The 18,576-nt window shown below is 39.6% G+C and overlaps 2 protein-coding genes across 3 annotated transcripts in view; one reads left to right on the top strand and one right to left on the bottom strand.

Moving 5' to 3' along the window:
• TMEM217 (transmembrane protein 217) overlaps positions 1-8,729 on the bottom strand; it is a 17,619-nt gene extending 8,890 nt beyond the window's left edge. Inside the window, exons 1-2 of one of the 2 annotated variants that reach the window (XM_087719912.1) lie at positions 8,636-8,729; positions 4,555-4,671 (exon numbers count right to left, since the gene is read on the bottom strand). In XM_087719912.1, the coding sequence (XP_087576038.1) occupies positions 4,555-4,557 (3 nt within the window). In that variant the 5' untranslated portion in view covers positions 4,558-4,671; positions 8,636-8,729. Of the gene's footprint in view, positions 1-4,554 lie in introns of both variants that reach the window. The other variant, XR_015697305.1, reaches the window with a different exon arrangement.
• A 247-nt stretch (positions 8,730-8,976) lies between these two features.
• The window catches only part of TBC1D22B (TBC1 domain family member 22B), a 63,064-nt gene continuing 53,464 nt past the window's right edge, over positions 8,977-18,576 (top strand). The window contains exons 1-3 of the mRNA XM_014060169.2: positions 8,977-9,166; positions 13,653-13,709; positions 16,794-17,095. Coding sequence (XP_013915644.2) covers positions 9,111-9,166; positions 13,653-13,709; positions 16,794-17,095 — 415 coding nt within the window. The 5' untranslated portion in view covers positions 8,977-9,110. The remainder of the gene's footprint in view (positions 9,167-13,652; positions 13,710-16,793; positions 17,096-18,576) is intronic.

Genomic DNA, 18,576 nt, shown 5'->3' with positions numbered 1-18,576 from the left:
GTCCTATGACAAAATGGAGGTCATTTTCAGATTCAGCGCACCAAAAAACATAAAGATTACATGGAATAACCAAAACAGCTCTCGAAATTTTTTTTTTGCAGACCTGTGAATTCTTACTTAGAATATGTTATAAAGATGTAATGTTATTGGATGATATTAGAAATAATTAATGAAATGTCATTATGTGGTTGTGTTTTTCAATTATGGATTATTTTACGCAAAAGGATGTTAAAACAATTATAGCCAAATGAGAATTGCGGGATGTTGATAGTAAGATATATAAAGATTTTTGATTTAAAATATACAATGTGATATGAATTATAAGTAATGAAAGTAATAACAAAAGTTATTTGTAACCAATCGACACTGTGCTGACTCAACAGTATATAGCTAGTATAAGATTTAGATTTAGATTTAGATTTTATTAACATTTGTAGGCCGCCCTTTTCCCTGAGGGGACTCAGGGCGGCTCACATAAAATCAGGGGGGGGAATACAACAATGACATAGACACATATAATAAAAGTAATAAGCAACATACATTCATCATTCGGGAGGGGCAACTATCCTTGTCCCCAGGCCTGACGGGCTAGCCAGTTCTTCAAGGCTGTGCGGAAGGCCTGGACGGTGGTGAGGGTACGAATCTCCACGGGGAGTTCGTTCCAAAGGGTCGGGGCTACCACTGAGAAGGCCCTCCTCCTTGTAGTTGCCAGCCGGCACTGGCTGGCCGATGGAATTCGGAGGAGGCCCAATCTATGAGATCGAATTGGTCGCAGGGAGGTAATTGGCAGAAGGCGGTCTCTCAAGTATCCAGATCCACTACCATGCAGGGCTTTATGGGTGACTAATAGCACCTTGAAGCGCATCCGGAGATCGACAGGTAGCCAGCGCAGCTCGCGGAGGATAGGTGTTATGTGGGTGAACCGAGGTGCACCCACAATTGCTCGCGCGGCCGCATTCTGGACTAGCTGAAGTCGCCGGATGCTCTTCAAGGGCAGCCCCATGTAGAGCACATTGCAGTATTCCAGCCTAGAGGTCACAAGGGCCCGAGTGACTGTTGTGAGTGCCTCCCGATTCAGGTAGGGTCGCAACTGGCGCACCAGGCGAACCTGGGCGAATGCCCTCCTAGTCACAGCCGTCAGGTGGTGGTCAAACGATAGCTGTGGATCTAGGAGGACTCCCAAGTTGCGAACCCTCTCTGAGGGGTATAAAATTTGACCCCCCAGCCTGAGTGATGGAATATTGGTCGAATCTTTGGGAGGGAAACACAACAGCCACTCGGTCTTTTCTGGGTTGAGCACAAGCTTGTTAACCCTCATCCAGTCCATAACGGCCTCAAGGCCTTGGTTCATCACGTCTGCCGCTTCATTGAGATGGCACGGGGCGGACAGATACAACTGGGTATCGTCCGCATATTGATGGTATCTAATCCCGTGCCTACGGATGATCTCTCCCAGCGGTTTCATGTAGATGTTGAATAGTAGGGGGGATAAGACCGAGCCCTGAGGCACCCCATATGTTAGGGGCCTAGGGGACGATCTCTGCCCCCCCATTAACACCGACTGCGACCTGTCCAAGAGGTAGGAGGAGAACCACCGCAACACGGTGCCTCCCACTCCCACCTCCCGCAGTCGTCGCAGAAGGATACCATGGTCGATGGTATCGAAAGCCGCTGAGAGGTCAAGGAGAACCAGGATGGAGGAGTATCCTCCATCTCTGGCTCTCCAGAGATCATCAGTCAATGCGACCAAAGCGGTTTCCGTGCTGTAACCGGGTCTGAAGCCTGACTGGAAGGGGTCGAGATAGTTAGCTTCCTCCAAGGACCGTTGGAGCTGAAAGGCCACCACCTTCTCAACAACCTTCCCAAGGAAGGGAAGGTTGGAGACTGGGCGATAGTTATTAAGAACAGCTGGATCCAAGGATGGCTTTTTTAGGAGGGGTCTCACCACCGCCGCTTTCAGTGCGGCGGGGAAGTTCCCCTCCCGAAGAGAGGCGGTCACAACCGCCTGGATCCAGCCTCGTGTCACCTCACTGCTGTTAGTAACCAGCCATGAGGGACACGGGTCCAGTACGCAGGTGGAGGCACTTACAGCCCTCATGGCCTTGTCCACATCCCCGGGGGTAACATCCTGAAACTCAACCCAGAGATGTTCTACCTGATCCTCTTGTGCCTCGGCTGGAACTGCGGGGATGGAGTCCAAGTCCGACCGAAACCGAGCAATTTTGTCCGCTAAGAATTGGGCATAATCCTGCTCTGCCCTGCAGGGGTTCCCCCGCTTCCCTTTTATTTAATAGGGAGCGGGTTATCTTAAACAGGGCGGCTGGGCGGGACTCAGCGGACGCAACCAAGGTGGCTATGTGAGATCTTTTCGCTGCCCTAAGTGCCCTGGTGTATTCCTTGGTGCATAAGAATTAAGAACTGTCTCCTTTAAGAAACTACCTCTGGGAAATGTAACTTACCTTATGGGAAATGTAGGCAGAACTGCCTTGTGGGAAATGTAGCCCCATAACATGTGACCAGATTTGTGTTCCCCGATTGGGCAGCAAGGTACTCTGCCCAGGAAAAGTGATTTATTACCGGATGCTCCTTGAAGAGTTTTCTTTGTTAATTAAGAACAATGGGCTAAATGCATGTATCCTCACCTCCGCTTCATCAGAGGAATGGAAAAGCATAGTTTTCTCACATCGCACAATGGACAGATCAAGGTCAGAAGTATCTTAATATTGAACTGTATGTTTGCTACTAAGAATTCCTGTTAATAAATTGATCTAAGAGACACCAATCCTAAAGCGTGAATTTTAAAGCGCATTGGCCTCTGGCAAGGTTGCGCGCCGGGACCAGAACAGACACACTTTTACAATATATAACAAAATATGATTTCTTTTATTATTATTTTTGTGTTGTGTTTGTCTGTCTAATCAAAAATAAAAAAATTCTTTCAAAATAACAACAACAACAACAACAACAGTCTGAGTATTCAGCACCAATATTTCACTGCAGTTTGGCATGGAAAAATGCGCCACTGTATCCATAAAAAGGGGCAAAATCACTGCATGTGAGGGAATTGAAATGCCCAATGGCCAACTAATTAAATGCAACTAATTAAATGCAACGACAAATACTTAGGCATTCTGCAGTTGGATAACATCAAGCATGGAGAAGTAAAAACTATTGTCAGAAGAGAGTACACCAACAGTTAGGAAAGTTTTGAAATCTAAATTGAATGGTGGAAATACAATCAAGGCCATGAATACCTGGGCAATACCAGTTATAAGATACACAGCTGGTATAGTTAACTGGACACAGGTTGATTTGGACATTTTGGGCCGAAAAACCAGGAAACTAATGACAATGCACTACAGTTTACATCCACGTGGAGACACTGATAAACTATACCTGCCCTGAAAATCAGGTGGCAGAGTATTATTACAAGTGAAGCAAATAGTTGAAGAAGAAAAACATGCATTGGCTGATTATTTAAAAGAAAGTCAAGGACATTTATTAATCGAAGTAAAGAACAAAAATCTACTAAAGGTCCAACAGACAAAACAAGAATACAGAAAAGATGTGAAAAAATCAAGAATGGAGTTGGCAGAACAAAGCATTATATGGCCAATTTCTGGGAAAAATAAAAGATAAAGTGGACAGTGAAAAAACTTGGTTATGGTTAACAACAGGTACATTAAAGAAAGAAACAGTCACTAATCCTGGCTGCGCAAGAACAAGCTAATGCCATTAAGGCCAAAATTGAAAAATCCTCTGATGATGCCAAATGCAGACTTTGCAAAGAAGTTGATGAAACTGTTGATCACATACTCAGCTGCTGTAAAAAAATCGCGCAGACTGATTATAAATTGCAGCACAATTCGGTAGCACAAATGATCCATTGGAATTTGTGCAAAGATTATAATATTAAAACAACAACAAACTGGTGGGAACATAAGCCTGAAAAAGTCACCGAAAATCATATGGTCAAGATCTTATGGGATTTTCGTATACAAACGGACAAAATACTGGTGCATAATACACTAGACATCATACTGGTTGAGAAAAATAAGGTTACAATCATAAACATCGCAATACCAGGTGACAGCAGGGTTGACGAGAAGGAACATGAAAAAATCGCGAAATACCAGGATTTAAAAATCAAAATTCAACGATTATGGCACAAACCATCATTGGTAATTCCAGTGGTAATCAGCACACTGGATGCTATTCCAAAAGCACTGGAATTACATTTAGAACAGTTAAAAATTGACAAAATCACCATCAGTCAAATGCAAAAAGCCGCACATCTTGGATCCGCACGCATATTATGAAAATACGTTACGACGTCCTAGGCCCCTGGGTAGGACCCGACTAGTAATCAATGCCAAATCCGGCAAAACAACTGGCCGCGGTGATATAATTGTGATAATAATGATTAAAAATAATCACTCTAAGATTATTCTTATTCAGATGTCCATTGCTCTCCTTGCATTCCAGAATTTTTACTGACTTATGTATAGCTGCTTTCATTAATTTCTTGCAAAATTAAAATTAATTTTTTCTCACCATGGTAAGTCTGATTCTGTTATCAGAAAATCATTATTTGTCAGGTCCTAGGCATTTCCTTTTTTGGATTACTTAACTGCTGGATTATAAAACCAGAACACCATCTTTACATCCTTTCTGTAAAGGAAGAGAAAAGTTATAAAGTGAAAAAACATGTGATCAGTTCTGGCACACACTCATTAAATGTGGTACCATGTGACCAAAACTTGCAACCTCTTGCCAGCTATTCCATTCACCATTATTATTGTTGTTGTTGTTAATTTACTCTGCTGTTTATCACATAATAAACATTTAAAAACATTGGATGTAAAATGACAGAGCAACTAAAGTAAAATCATTAACACAAGATAGAGAAAGAGGGAGGTGGATACACAAGGAGGGGGGAGAGATTAGCTTTTAATTAGTCAACCACCTTCAGTATGAAACTCTCCCATTGGGATCCCAAGCCATTTGGTAGAAGCAGGTGTTAAGACTCTTATGGAAAGTCAGGAGACTGGGAGCCAATTTTACCTCAGGGGTAAGATGTTCCAAAGGGTAGGAGCCACAATCAAGAAGGCTCTTCTGGACTCCACCTGTCGAAATTTCTTGACTGAAGGGATCCACAGTATGCCCTCTCTGCCAGCACAGATGGAGCGGGCCAGTCCGCTGGTTCCTCAAGTAACCTGGCCCCATGCCATGAAGGGCTTTATAAGTTATTATCAATACTTTGAATTGCATCCAAGAGAAATTGGCAACCAGTGCAGCTTGTGGAACAGTGGTGTGACATAAGCCACAATAGCGGTCCTAAGGACTGCCTGCGCCACCACACTCTGCGCTAGCTTATCTGAAGCCAGCAATGAATGTCCCAAATAGCAATCATGTGACCCACAACAATGGTGGGATTCAAATTTTTTTACTACTGGTTCTATGGGCGTGGCTTGGTGGGTGTGGCTAGGGAAGGTTACTGCAAAATCTCCATTTCCTCCTGATCAGGGGACTCCAGAGGCAGAGAATAGATGGGGCGGGGTCAGTCAGAGGTGGTATTTACTGGTTCTTGGAACTACTTAACATTTCCGCTACCAGTTCTCCAGAACTGGTCAGAACCTGCTGAATACCACCTCTGAGTCCCTCAGGATGCTGCAACCTCATAATTGCATGCCAGTTGCCAAGTGCCCAAATTACAATCATCTGATTGCAGGGACATAATGATGGCCACAATTTCAAGAACTGGTTTCAAGTCTCCTTCTTCAGCACCGTTGTAACTTTGAACAGTCACAGGACAAGTGGCTGCTAAGCAAGGACTGTCTGTATACTTACAGCTTACAAAACAAATTAAGAAACATTTTATTTACATATTTGGATTCATACACTGCTCTATACCCCAAAATACTTATTTGAGTAACCTCAGTGCTCTTCCCTGTCAAAACTTCAAACCAAACAACCCAAAACCAGAGTTTATTGAAAAAAGATAGTATGGATAATATGCTGCTTGTAGTGGATCTAATTGATTTGAATAAAGACAGTACAAAACTGTAGTTCTATCACTTGATATGGAAAAACCTTTTTGATAAAATTCAGACATAATATGTATGCTAAATAAAATTTTGATTTTTCAAAGGTTTTATAAAATAACTCCAGGTGTGGTATATGGCCCCCTAGATTGAATTTAAAACTCTTTTTTTCATATGCTTAAGCAGGCTGGCAAGGCTGTGGGTGTGTGTTGGAGAGTGCAAGATCTCTGGAATCTCATGCTCCTTAGCAGCCTCTTTGGGAGAAAGATGGTGAGGGCGACTTTGCTTTTGGGAAACTGATAGGGTCACAAATGGCAGTGATGTGACCATAGCTCACTGAGTTGTCATAACTGCAAGCAGGGCACCCAAGCATTCAGATCACCAATACATGACCCTAGGGATGCTGCAATGGCCACAACTCTGCAAACTGATCATAAATCCCCTCTGTGCAGTACTATAGTGACTTTTAATGGTCACTGAACAAGCAGTCATAAGTTGAAGACTATCTGAATACTGTACCATCATGCCTAACCTTTGACTTATTCCAAATTTCAGATGGTTTAACTTATCATATATTCTCCTTCCTGGGCTCTCTTTAGGGTTGAAAATATAAAAGATTAAATGTATCTCCTATCACGATTATATCCTTTTAAAATATTATTTCTGGAAAATGTTTTTATTTATTAAATGTATATGCTGCCCATTTTGCCTAGATTTTGATGCTTTCTCTCACCTTTCTCTTGATGCATTTTGATGTTTTCTCTCCTTCTCTAGTTTTTATATTTCTGATCAATAAATCAGTATGATGTACAGATTTTAAAGACTGGATTGACCCAGGAATTAGAGATCCCCATTTTCAATAAACAATGGGAAAATGTATTACAACTGTATAAAAATGTTAATAGATCTTAGACTATTGAACAAAAAGTAGTATTTACAATTTATTACCTTTGGAATTTGTATAGAAAAGGAATGAGTAAATCATTGGGTTATTATAATAAAGTGGGAATACTTTGTTGAAAACATTTTTGTGATATCCTAAGATTGTTATGAACTAGGAAAAAGTTATAGGAATAACTTTTTAATTAATATAGGACTTATTATATTAATCTGCCTTTGTAATAATATTTAATATTTTTGACTTTTATATTAAAATTATATAAACCGGTATGTACTTATTAGATAGTAGTGAATAGTGGATAATGTAAATATATTCTCCATGTCCTTTATACTGATAAGGGTCTATCTCTGCAACATTGGGAGACAAATGCATACCCTCAGTCACTCAGTATATTGAATACATAATGGTAGCCATAACTTATGAGACTTGGACTTAGATTCATTTATCACATGGATTATTTTATACACTTAGTACCATTATTGCAAATTTTAGCATTAGCTTGCTGGTCAAAAATTATGTTCTTGAGAAGAAATCTTTAACTCCTAAGGGACTTGCATCAAGTCAATTCCAAACTTGGGAAATATGCAACTATAGCAAAATTAACCATATATATTCAAAAGTCTGATTACATTTAAGCAAAAAGTCTTCCCCTATTCAGGTGGCCCTTGACTTATAATCATTTGTTTAGTGACCATTCAAAGTTACAATGGCACTGAGAAAGTGACTTATGACCATCTGTTCCCACTTGCAGCATCCCTATTGTTAGATGATCAAAATTCAGATGCTTGGCAACTAGCATGTACTTATAATAGTTGCACTGTTTGTAACCTTTCCAGCTGATTTCCAAGGAAAGTCAATAGGTGTTCCAAAGTTACTTTTCCAAAAGGCAAATGGACTTTCTTGTTTTTTTCTTTGACAACATTTTGTTTCTCATCCAAGAAGCTTGTTCTTTAGAAAGTGAAAGTTCAGCTCTTTAGAAAGTGAAACGGTTTCAAAGAAAAAACCAAGAAAGTCCACTTGTCTTTTGGATAAGCACCTTTGGAACAACCATGACCTGGATGATTAAGAATCTCCATAGACAAAGTTAATCGGGGAAGCCAGATTTGCCTAATGACCAAATGATTCATTTAACAACTGTAGCAAGAAAGGAAATAAAAGGGGGCAAAACTCACTTAACAACTGTCTTTTGGGCTCAAATGTGGTTGTATGTTGAGGACTACCTATATCATATGTCATACAACGCGAACACAAGACACTTCAGATATGGTTCTTAAAGGGATATAACTGACTTAAGAAACTAATTGGTGATAATTTCAATCTTTATAAAGATGTAATCATCAACAGGGTACTGCTACATTATTTGTGTTATCATTTCAGTGAAAGAGTTTTCAGCAACTGATCCATTCTTGCAAACTGCTGGTCACGGGAAAATAGGGCTAAGACATCAAGCAGATTCTGACTAACTCTCCATGCAAATATGGATACTCTAATAAATGCTGGCTTCCATTTTCGATGACTGCTCTTGAAAAAGTTAAGCAGATTCAGGCCTTGTTAATATTTGAATGGGAGATTACCAGAAATTTTTGAGTTATAGTTTATACTAAGAAGTTGTAATACTTCTGAGGATGTTAGCTTTTTAATTTTTTCTTTTAAAAAACCTCAAGCACTTCCTGAATACTCAAATCGATACCTTCTTGGAGCGACTTTCGGTGGACCTGTTTTATACCCAACTCTTCTCTTCCCGCGCCTAGTTTTGACAGTTAAACCGCCTTTCCCGCTTCCCCTTCCCTGGAGCGCATGTGACTCCCCCTCCCCCGACCCCTTCCATGCACCCTCCGCCCCCTTATCGCTTGTGATCTCTTGTCCCGCCTCTCATTCTCTGGGCAGGTTTCTGATTCCTCCGGTTTGGGTTTTTCTTCTTCCCTTCGTGCTTCACGTGGCTCCACAGATGGCACTCAGGATTGGTCAAGCTTTGGGGATTTCCGTCCAACAGCCAATGGGTGCATTCTACCCGCCCGAATCCAAGATGGCGGCTATGGGGACTGGCAAAGGGACCCCGGGAAGGAGGAGGTGAAACGGTCTCGGCCGGAGGATTCGGGCCCTATCGCTCCGGGTTGTCCCCTCTCGCTACCGGGCCAGCGAGGGCCTCGGCCTCTGTCCGAGGCATGGCCGCGGAAAGCAACAAGCAGTTCTGGAAACGGAGCGCGAAGCTACCGGGCAGGTGAGTAAAGGAGGCTTAGTCCGGGCATCGATGCCGACCGATCCGTTTGTTCCCCAGGGAACAGAGGTTGACTTAGCGAAGCCGGCTTGGCTCCTAGTTTTTGTCGCCCTTCATTTCTCGGAAGTGCGGTGGAAGGGTCGAGCCTCTCTGCCGACTGAAGCGAATAGCTGCTTCGGTCGGTCGCTTCTGTGGATGGAGGAGGAGGAGGGGAAGAGGAAAGTGGGAGAATCCCGGAGGTGAGTTGAAGCAGGGGATTCCCCCTTCCCTGGCGTCGAGGGCAGGAGTTGGATCTTTCCAGTCGTGGTGCTTCCTCTCTTCGTCGGCAGCATCCCGCAATCCCGACCCCCCTTTTGCCACTCGGAGATGTGACGCTCTCGTTCTTTTAATCAAAAGTGGTGGAGCAACTAATTTGATCAGTTCTCTGGTTGCAAACCCGCCTACCGGAAGACGATGCCCTGGTCGCTTCTGCCTTGCGGCCCGCGTTGGTGGTGGTTAGGGAGTCAGTCGAGGTAGCGTTTTAGGCAGGTGCAGATCGTGCCGCTTTCCCCAAGAAAGTGAAAAGCAGCCCGTGTCTTCATTGGTGTGCAGGCTCTGATCGGTTTGCATCTCTGTGTAACGCTTACTAGGCCAATGCTTTTTACGGAGAGTTCCAGTTAAAGTTGAAATAAAAAAAACCCTAATTAATCAATCGTATTTAAACCGAACGAATGTGTTAGGCCGGCTGTAGAACAATAATTACAAAACTTTTCCCTATCATCAGTCCAGAAAGTCCCCCAGAGAACTTCCATAACACAAGGCTGGAGCAGAAGACTCGAATTTTCAGTTTTCTTAGAGAGTTATTCCATTTTTAAAGATACAACCAGCTCCTGTTGTAACACCTCACCCATAAATTTAAGCGGGAAGCTCTAATATTTGAATCATAAGGAGTTAAGAGGAGATCAACCCTGACTGCTCTTTAGAAGGCCAGATCCTGAAGATGAAACTCAAATACTTTGGCCACCTAATGAGAAGGAAGGACTCAGTGGAGAAGAGCCTAATGCTAGGAAAGATTGAGGGCAAAAGGAGAAGGCGACGACAGAGAATGAGGTGGCTGGATGGAGTCACTGAAGCAGTAGGCATGAGCTTAAATGGACTCCAGAAGATGGTACAGGAAGGCCTGGAGGAATGTTGTCCATGGGGTTGCAATGGGTTGGACACAATGGATTGCACACGATTTTGCAACTAACAACAACAACAACAAGGAGTTAAGACTTAAGAGGGATTTTTGTCTCCCTACATCTCTTTCTCCTCCCATAATCCCTATGTGTAAGAAATGCTGAACAAATATACTGTAGGTTTCTTTTATCTTCTTTAAACCAACGTCTTTCTAGCAAAGTTTTGGCTCCTGTTAAAATTCATGCATGCACAAACTTTTAGAGCTTTTCTCATATAAGATCATATTCTTCAGCATCTTTTTCTTAACTTCCTCTTTTACTACTTTGGGGGTAAAGGAACTTGAGCATCAGCAGTGGAATATTTTCCAATATTTCAAAATTTTGGAATATTCCAATATTTTCTCCTTAATTATATCATTTGGATTGTGAGATTTGATTAGATTGCTCTCTTTTACTAATTAAATGTGAGAAAACTTTTGCAATCTTACAGGAATTAAGAAATAATTAATTGACAAAATCAGAAATAAATATGCCACTGAGAAAAATGTAGGGAAACTAAGAAGCAGTCTTACTGGATAGCGATTTAAGGCAAAAGCTGTATAGTTCATAGACTGGTCCTCTAACTTCATCTTGACCATCTGACTACTGCTGTAAGGTGTCTAGAATGCTTTGCTAGCTTTAAATTCTTCCTAAGTAGGTAGCTCTTGTTTCTATCTTTATTACTCTAGCTTCTCTGGCTATGAAGATACTTGGACAATTCAGAAGTTTAGAAACATTACAGACAAATGTTGTATAATACGTGTGTTTGAAAAGAAAGAAACAATATTTTTGTAAGTGCACTAGCAGCTTTTTGATTTTGGATGTCTTATCATAGTGCCACATCCTGCTTGCATATAGTTCTGTCTTTCTGTGAAACAGCTTTCATCTATAGTTGTTTTAAACAATAAAGTTGACTCAACCTTGCTAAACTGGTTTGAGGAAGGCAAATGAGCCAATTTGAACCTGAGCCAAGCAGTAAATATAAACTTCTTCCATTTTTTTATGTGAATACTTTGCAATATTATCAATGCTGTGATATCTCACATCAGCAGAAGGGAGTGCAAAGTTTCCCCTTATTTTATGACACCCTGAAGTTTGATCATTTTTATCAGATAATGGTCGGTTTATACAGGATTTCCAAACATGGCTATCTTACTCCTCCTAGAGCTGTGTAATGTGAATGTGCATAAATTGTTTATAATAAACATAGTTTGCAATTTTGTATACATGCCATGCATGGGCTAGAAAAAATGAGCATATGATTTGTTCCCTTTCAGGCAGCTAGTTCCAGACTAAGCAGGGGGAAAAAATGACTTGGCATACATAAAGCTCTGTCAGGTGGCTTCTGTTAAATCTGCTAAAAGAGATATTTTGATTTGGGCCAAAATATCGTAGAAACTAGCAAAGAGTTGCTTATTAAAGTGGGCAATCACTTCCACATGACTTCTTGACATGAAGTAAAAGAGAGGTGTTTACAATAGATTGTCAATTCTGTTACTGCTTTTCTTTGTAGCTGGATAACTTTACTAAAAATGTTTACTGAATTGGTCCTTAAAATTCTGCATAGTTTTGTCATTATACTGCGCTGTTTCAGTGTGTTACGCTTTAGATAAAATAAAATAAACCTGTGGGGGACTTACACTTATGATCTCAATTGTATATCTCTGGCCCTATCTATCCAAGTGAAACTGTCAAAAATCTCTGGAAACTGTTGGAGATCTGGATAGGAAACATAGGTTATGCCTGAATGCTGCCATGGATTCTGGATCTAGTTGTTTCCATCTTTCATTCTAAACTGGGTTGGCACTGCTCCGTTCTGACTTGATGTGGAACCTGGAGGCCTTTCTACTCAAACTCTTGCCCTAAGAGCAGGTAGCAGCTGTAGTCCAGTATGTCTTGTGCATCAATTGCATTCATTCCGGGACTGGGAGCCCTTGTTCATGCTCACTCACACTTTAGTTACCTCCCAGTTAGACTACTGCAGCATATAGAGTGCTCTTGAAGATCATCTACAAGTTTCAATTGCAGCAGCACAGGTAGTTATGGGTGCAATTCATTTCACCCATATAACACCACTATTCCATAAGTACTTGCTCATATTAGCCTCCTGGTTGTGATTCAAGATGCTGAGTTACTTGTAGAACTGTCTTCTCTCAAGACAGTTCCCCCATAGAGAGAGGATGTTCAAAGTCAGGGGTGGGTTGCTGCCGGCATTACTGCCGGTTCGCGCGTATGTGCATTTTCACATAAATAGGTTTGTGCGTGCACAAAACTTTAAAAAATGAAAAAAATTAAATTTGTGCAATGAAAATTGTTCTGCGCATGAACAGAACCAAAAGTCAAGATGGCACCGCCATAGGAGAACCAATTCGGGGGCATGGCAGGCCTGGATCGCTACCGGTTCCAGTGACCCAGGCCACTAAACCACTGCTGGTTTCAGTCGAACCGGTAGGAACCCACCAAGTTCCTACTTTTAAACTTTCCCATCTCACAGGATTTGCATCCCTTTTTTTTATGACTGCCTATGTTCTCTGGAACAATCCCCCCTCCCAATATACAACAGACCCCAATTCTTTTAACTTAAAAAGCAGTTAAGATCAGGCTCTCTTTCCCCTTGGGGAGGCATTTGGTGTCCAATTAAATAGAATCCCTTTCTGATTGCTTAATTATCAAATTAGGTCACCATTTTTCTTTTATATGCTAGGTTTTTTATGTTGTGTGGGGTTGGTTTATTGAATAAGCCATAATGGTCTGGTTTACTAAGTGATTAAAAAAAATTATTTAAACTATTTCTGTAATAGTTCTAATGCCAAAAGGCAAGATTCACGAATTAGTTGCTATAGAGCACTAAATCCAGTCACTCTAATACTATGTCTGGAGTTGAAGACTTATTCTGCATTTAATTCCTAACTTTTCACAACCTCGCTCTTAATCTCATATTACCATAGCAGTTCAAAAGGAATATCTGTCCTCCTCTTAAAAGAACTACCCTTCAACTCTGAATTATTATGAAACTTTGAGGATGCTGAAGTTGTTTCTGTGGTTATTGAAGTATTGTATAGTTATTTTCAAAGCCAGTGCTCTATGTTGCATTAATGTGAAGAAGATCCAAATTCAGATTCACCTTCAGCCATCAAAGTTCACTGGATTATTTTGGGACAGACACAATTTGTCAGCCCATTCTGTCTCATAGAAACATTGTTATATAGAGGAAACTTGAGGTTGCCTTGAACTCTTGAAGGAAAGGCAGAAGATACATCTAATATTGGTTGTGTGTTTTGTCTCTTTTATAGTATTCAACCTGTTTATGGAGCTCAGCATCCTCCACTGGACCCACGGCTCACGAAAAAGTATGTTCTTTCTAGTACTTCTAATCCATTTTACAACCTTTTTTTTAACCATTATTTTTCAGCAAGTCACTGCAGTTGTTAAACAAATTTTGCTTCCCCCATTGATTTTGCTTGTCAGAAGTCAGCTGGATAGGTTACAGATTGTGATCACATGAGCCCTGGACAGTGCAACTGTCATTAATACATGCCAATTGTCAAGCACCCAAATTTGGATCATGCGACCATGGGGATGCTTGCAACACTTGTGTGAGAAACTGCTATAAGTTACTTTTTCCGGTGCCATTGTAGCTTTGAACAATCACTAAACCAATGGCTGTAAAAGTAGTACTACCTGTATGTAGTAAAAATACCTCTTCTATGAGAAGGCATTTTTACAACAGGAAAACATATTGCCTTAGTTGATGATGTTCTCCTGAAGTATTTGGATACTATATTTGAACTATCAGTATTCCTTAGATATAACTATAAACTTAGGGGTTTATATTTTGCTTTCTTGAAAAAACTATTGGCCATTAAGTGAAGGACATACAGTGAGCTGATGGTTTAACTATTAAATCATTATGGAATGACATCTTCACAATTGTTGCCCTCATTGAATCAGGAAACCAATAGTTTATAAAATTGAACATCTATGCTAATTTGTAAAGGAAGAGGAACAGGTGGGATTTCAAAAGGGCAATGACATATGCATGCAGTTTTAGTATCTGTGGTTTACATGATCTATGTGCGAGGAATATAAAGGGATATTAAACTGATCAAAATATTTGATTTAGACTTTTAGAAGCAATCCAATTCTGCTTGGTCTGTTTCAGGGATACAGGATTCAATTTGGTTTCAGGTGTTGATCCTAATTTAGGAAATATGAGGTATTATGACTCCAGTCTTCATTGGAAATCAACACAGTTATTACTTGATTGTTGTTTAACATCAAAATTGCAGATCTAGTAGTTCCTTTTAAGGGGGTGAAGTTTGGCCATTTATAAATAAATAGGTGCATGGGGATTTTGTGTAAGAGTAGCATTTTCCTCAGAGAGAGGTTTTCTTATTTTTCTCACTTTTATTTGACAGGAAGAGGCTTAGTTTTTACAAACATAACAGTGGAAAGGGGAAAACCTGCAAAGTTTCAGACTTGAATTAGTATTTAAGTTTAAATGAATTAAGAATTAACTAACTAGATTGTTAAAGAGGTGTAATACTTAAATTATGAATATGATTTTATAAAGAAATTTGAAATATTCATTTCATAAATATATAAATTCTATGCTGATTTACTTTTGAGTTGTTTTTTTAAAAACCGTTGACTAGCCTTCATTCTCACTGATATCACTTAACCTATTGCGTTTATATGATGGGCTATACAACATTAAGTCATTTATTGTAAATCCTTATCACTGCTTCAGTTACAGATTGAATCTTTGTAAAGGGAAAGGGGCAGGTGGGATTTAAGAAGGCCAAAGACATGTATAGGCCAACTTTAGTGTCAATCAGGATAAGGATGATTACTTCAAGAATATTAACTGCTGAACTTTGAAATGGTTGTACTAGAGTCACTGAATTTAGTCTATACATTATTGATTACTATATGAACAATGAAAGTATATATCTATCTATGCAAATACCATGTTTCCCCGAAATTATGACATGTCCTGATAATAAGGCCCAAGCCATATTTTGTGGGTAAAAAGAAAATAAGACCCTGTCTTATTTTCAGGGAAACACGGTAGTGTACCATTCAGGTTGGAAGAAGGATAATAAATTTGTAAATAACTGTTGAAAAGATCAGAAGTCTTTTATTTCTTCACCTTTGTTTCTCTTTCTGTCTTTCTTTTGTCTCTTGTAATTTCTCTCTTTTTTTGGATTTACCTTTTATTGTATGAGAAATTCTTTACTAAAATTTATATTTTAAACAAGGGGTTTAACCACTTTTGTTTTGGAATTTTCAACGAAGACAATATGCATAATCTTCTCAGACTATAGGCTGTGATCCATTGATTTAACACATTCATTTTAGTCCTTGAGAATTTCAGGGGGCACAACCATTGTTATCCTAGAGCGATATTTCTCAACCTTGGCCAGTTGAAGAAGGGTGGACTTTAACTCCCAGAACTCCCCAGCCAGCAAAGGTTGAGAAACAGTGTACCTAGAAATAAGTGTCAGCGATATGTTCCTCCATTTATGTTGGTCTATGTATAGTGATTGGCTAAAGTTTGTCTTTTATTTGTTACTGTTATTGTTATCGGACTTCTGGATAATCATGCAACTATTTAGAATTTACTTCTACTTGTCAGTTTAGTTAACTTCATTTTGTATTAAAAATTATGACTGAAAAAGTACATGTGAGGTCCCTCTGCCTCTTTCTTTTTTTAAGCAAATGTTAGTGGAACTAATGGAGGGCTCAGTACCATCATTAGCTTTGGATTATTGGTAGGGATTCCTGATGTATTCTTAAGACATTCCTCTTTTTTTGCATTTAAAATTCCATTTGATCTGCCTTACTTTCTTGGAATTTGTTTAGGTTTCTTGATCTGAATAGACAAAAACGTTATCCTGGGTTCTTTGATGCTAGGGTCATGACTCATATAATTAAAACTAAAGCAAGTGCAAGTTAACAGTATTGTTCAAACAAAGGGAATAATTGTGTTTTTATTCAACACACATGTTAATTTTGTTGGTAGTATGTTAACATTTCTATTTTCCCATGTCTTATATATGCGTGGTTTATACTTCTTTAGTATCCTATTTATATAACATAAAACTAGAGTTTTATTTTGCTTACCACACCGGAAGTTTCACGGACTGCCCTTTACATCATGAACTTAGGCAGAAATATTTTGCTTCTTGCCTGCGATAAAGTTCTGGCTTAGAATTTAGAATTTGGAGTTTGTATTTGGGGGAGATTGCCTAAAATTATTTTCCGTTCTTTGTTCTTTGGCTCACTGAAAGGGAAGAGAGGGAACAGTGGGATGGACAGAGAGCAACTGATACATTAATGAAAACGATGAAAGATTATCATAGGCAAGGAAAATTTGTACATCAAAACTGAGTGCAATTCTCAATACAGTGTTATCACTTTCCTTTTTTTAGCTTCATCAAGGAACACTCCAAGATCAATACGCTATCTATGAAAAATAAGAAGGCCAGCAGTTTTCATGAGTTTGCTCGGGACACTAGTGATGCTTGGGATATTGGGGATGATGAAGATGAAGATTTCTCATCTTTCCAAACATTGAACTCTAAAGTGGCCAAGGCCGCAGCAGCAAAAGTCCTGGAAAACCACAGCAGGCTGCATATGAAACCCGAGTGGCACCCGGCAGCTCTCAGTGATGCACCAATCAATTGTAAAGTCATCAAATCCAATAGTGAAGCCCAGCTATCCAGAGGACCTGGTATGTTGCTTGTGGCTCTTGGCTTTTTTTGCAATGTATTGCTATATCACATCAAATTTGTGAGAGTGAATTCTGCAATTCTGTACAAATGCTGCATTTGTAGGCAAATGCAGAATGGAATATTCTCAAAATCTTTAATCTGTTTTAGCCAAGAAATGCACTTTTTTCTCTCTTATGGATGAAGAAATAACCTTTTATGTGGGTAGTTAATTCCTAATGAAATCCTGAAAGCTGGTGACAAGCTAAGTACAATATCCCAGGAAACAAGACTTTCATGCTTTTTTAATTTTTAATTTTTCCCGTATTTAGCAGGGACAGAATACATTGATGCAGATATATAAACATGTTCTTGAACTTCATATTTATTTATCAACATTGGTTACAATACATTTGAGTGCTAGACAAGGTGAATCCTGGGATCTGATTATGTTGGTAAACCTTGGCTTTACTTGCCAGTGAAATTATAATGGTGTATTTTAAAAATACATTCCTTTACAGAGCACACATAGATCTGATATGCTCTTTTAAGCAGTGGTTTTTTTTTTAATTGAAAATTTTGAAAAACAAACTTTTACAAAAATTTACTTCCCCCCTCCCCCTTCCCCCCTCCCCCTTCCCCCCTCCCCCTTCCCCCCTCCCCCTTCCCCCCTCCCCCTTCCCCCCTCCCCTCCAACCTCCCCCCCCCCCCGCTTCCCAGAACCAATACAGGGTATAAATCTTTAACAAGAACATTCTAAAATAAACTTTAAAAAAATTAATAACATCTTTCATTTGAGCTTTAACTCCTCCTTGCTAGGCTTGCTCTAAACAACTTATATCTTTCCTAGTTTTTTTTAGTCATAAGCTATCTGAAATTTCTTAGTCCCATATTTATTTTGAGTATAGTCAATCCATCTTCTCCACTCCAGTTTATATCTCTCGTTTGAATGCTCCTTGAGATATGCAGATATTTTAGCCATCTCAGCTAGGTTTGTTACTTTCAGTGTCCATTCTTGAATAGTAGGCAAGTCTTCCTTCTTCCAGTATTGCGCCACCAACAGTCTAGCTGCGGTTATTAAATGCAAAATCAAGTTACTCTCTACAACTGTACAATCAGTAATTATACCTAACAAAAATAACTGAGGGGTAAACTTTATTCTTTTTTAAAGAACATTTTGCATAATCCACCATATTTTTATCCAAAATGCTTTAACCTTTTTACAAGTCCACCATATATGAAAGTAAGTAGCATCAGCACAATCACATCTCCAGCATTTAGATTGTAAATTCGGATACATAGAGGCCAGTTTCTTAGGCTATAGATGCCATCTATAAAATATCTTATAAAAGTTTTCTCTCAAATTTTGGGCTTGTGTAAACTTTACATTTCTTACCCAGATCTTTTCCCATGTAGCCAACATTATTGGTTCATCAAAATTTTGGGCCCACTTTATCATACAGTCTTTAACTAATTCTGTTTCTGAATCCATTTCTATTAATGC

The sequence above is a fragment of the Thamnophis sirtalis genome, unplaced genomic scaffold (genome assembly GCF_051295495.1).
Source record: "Thamnophis sirtalis isolate CommonGarterSnake01/CBP01778 unplaced genomic scaffold, rThaSir2_p1.2 scaffold_7, whole genome shotgun sequence".
Taxonomy (NCBI): domain Eukaryota; kingdom Metazoa; phylum Chordata; class Lepidosauria; order Squamata; family Natricidae; genus Thamnophis; species Thamnophis sirtalis.
The sequence above is the reverse complement of the archived record's forward strand: the minus strand, read 5'-3'. Positions and strand labels throughout refer to the sequence as shown.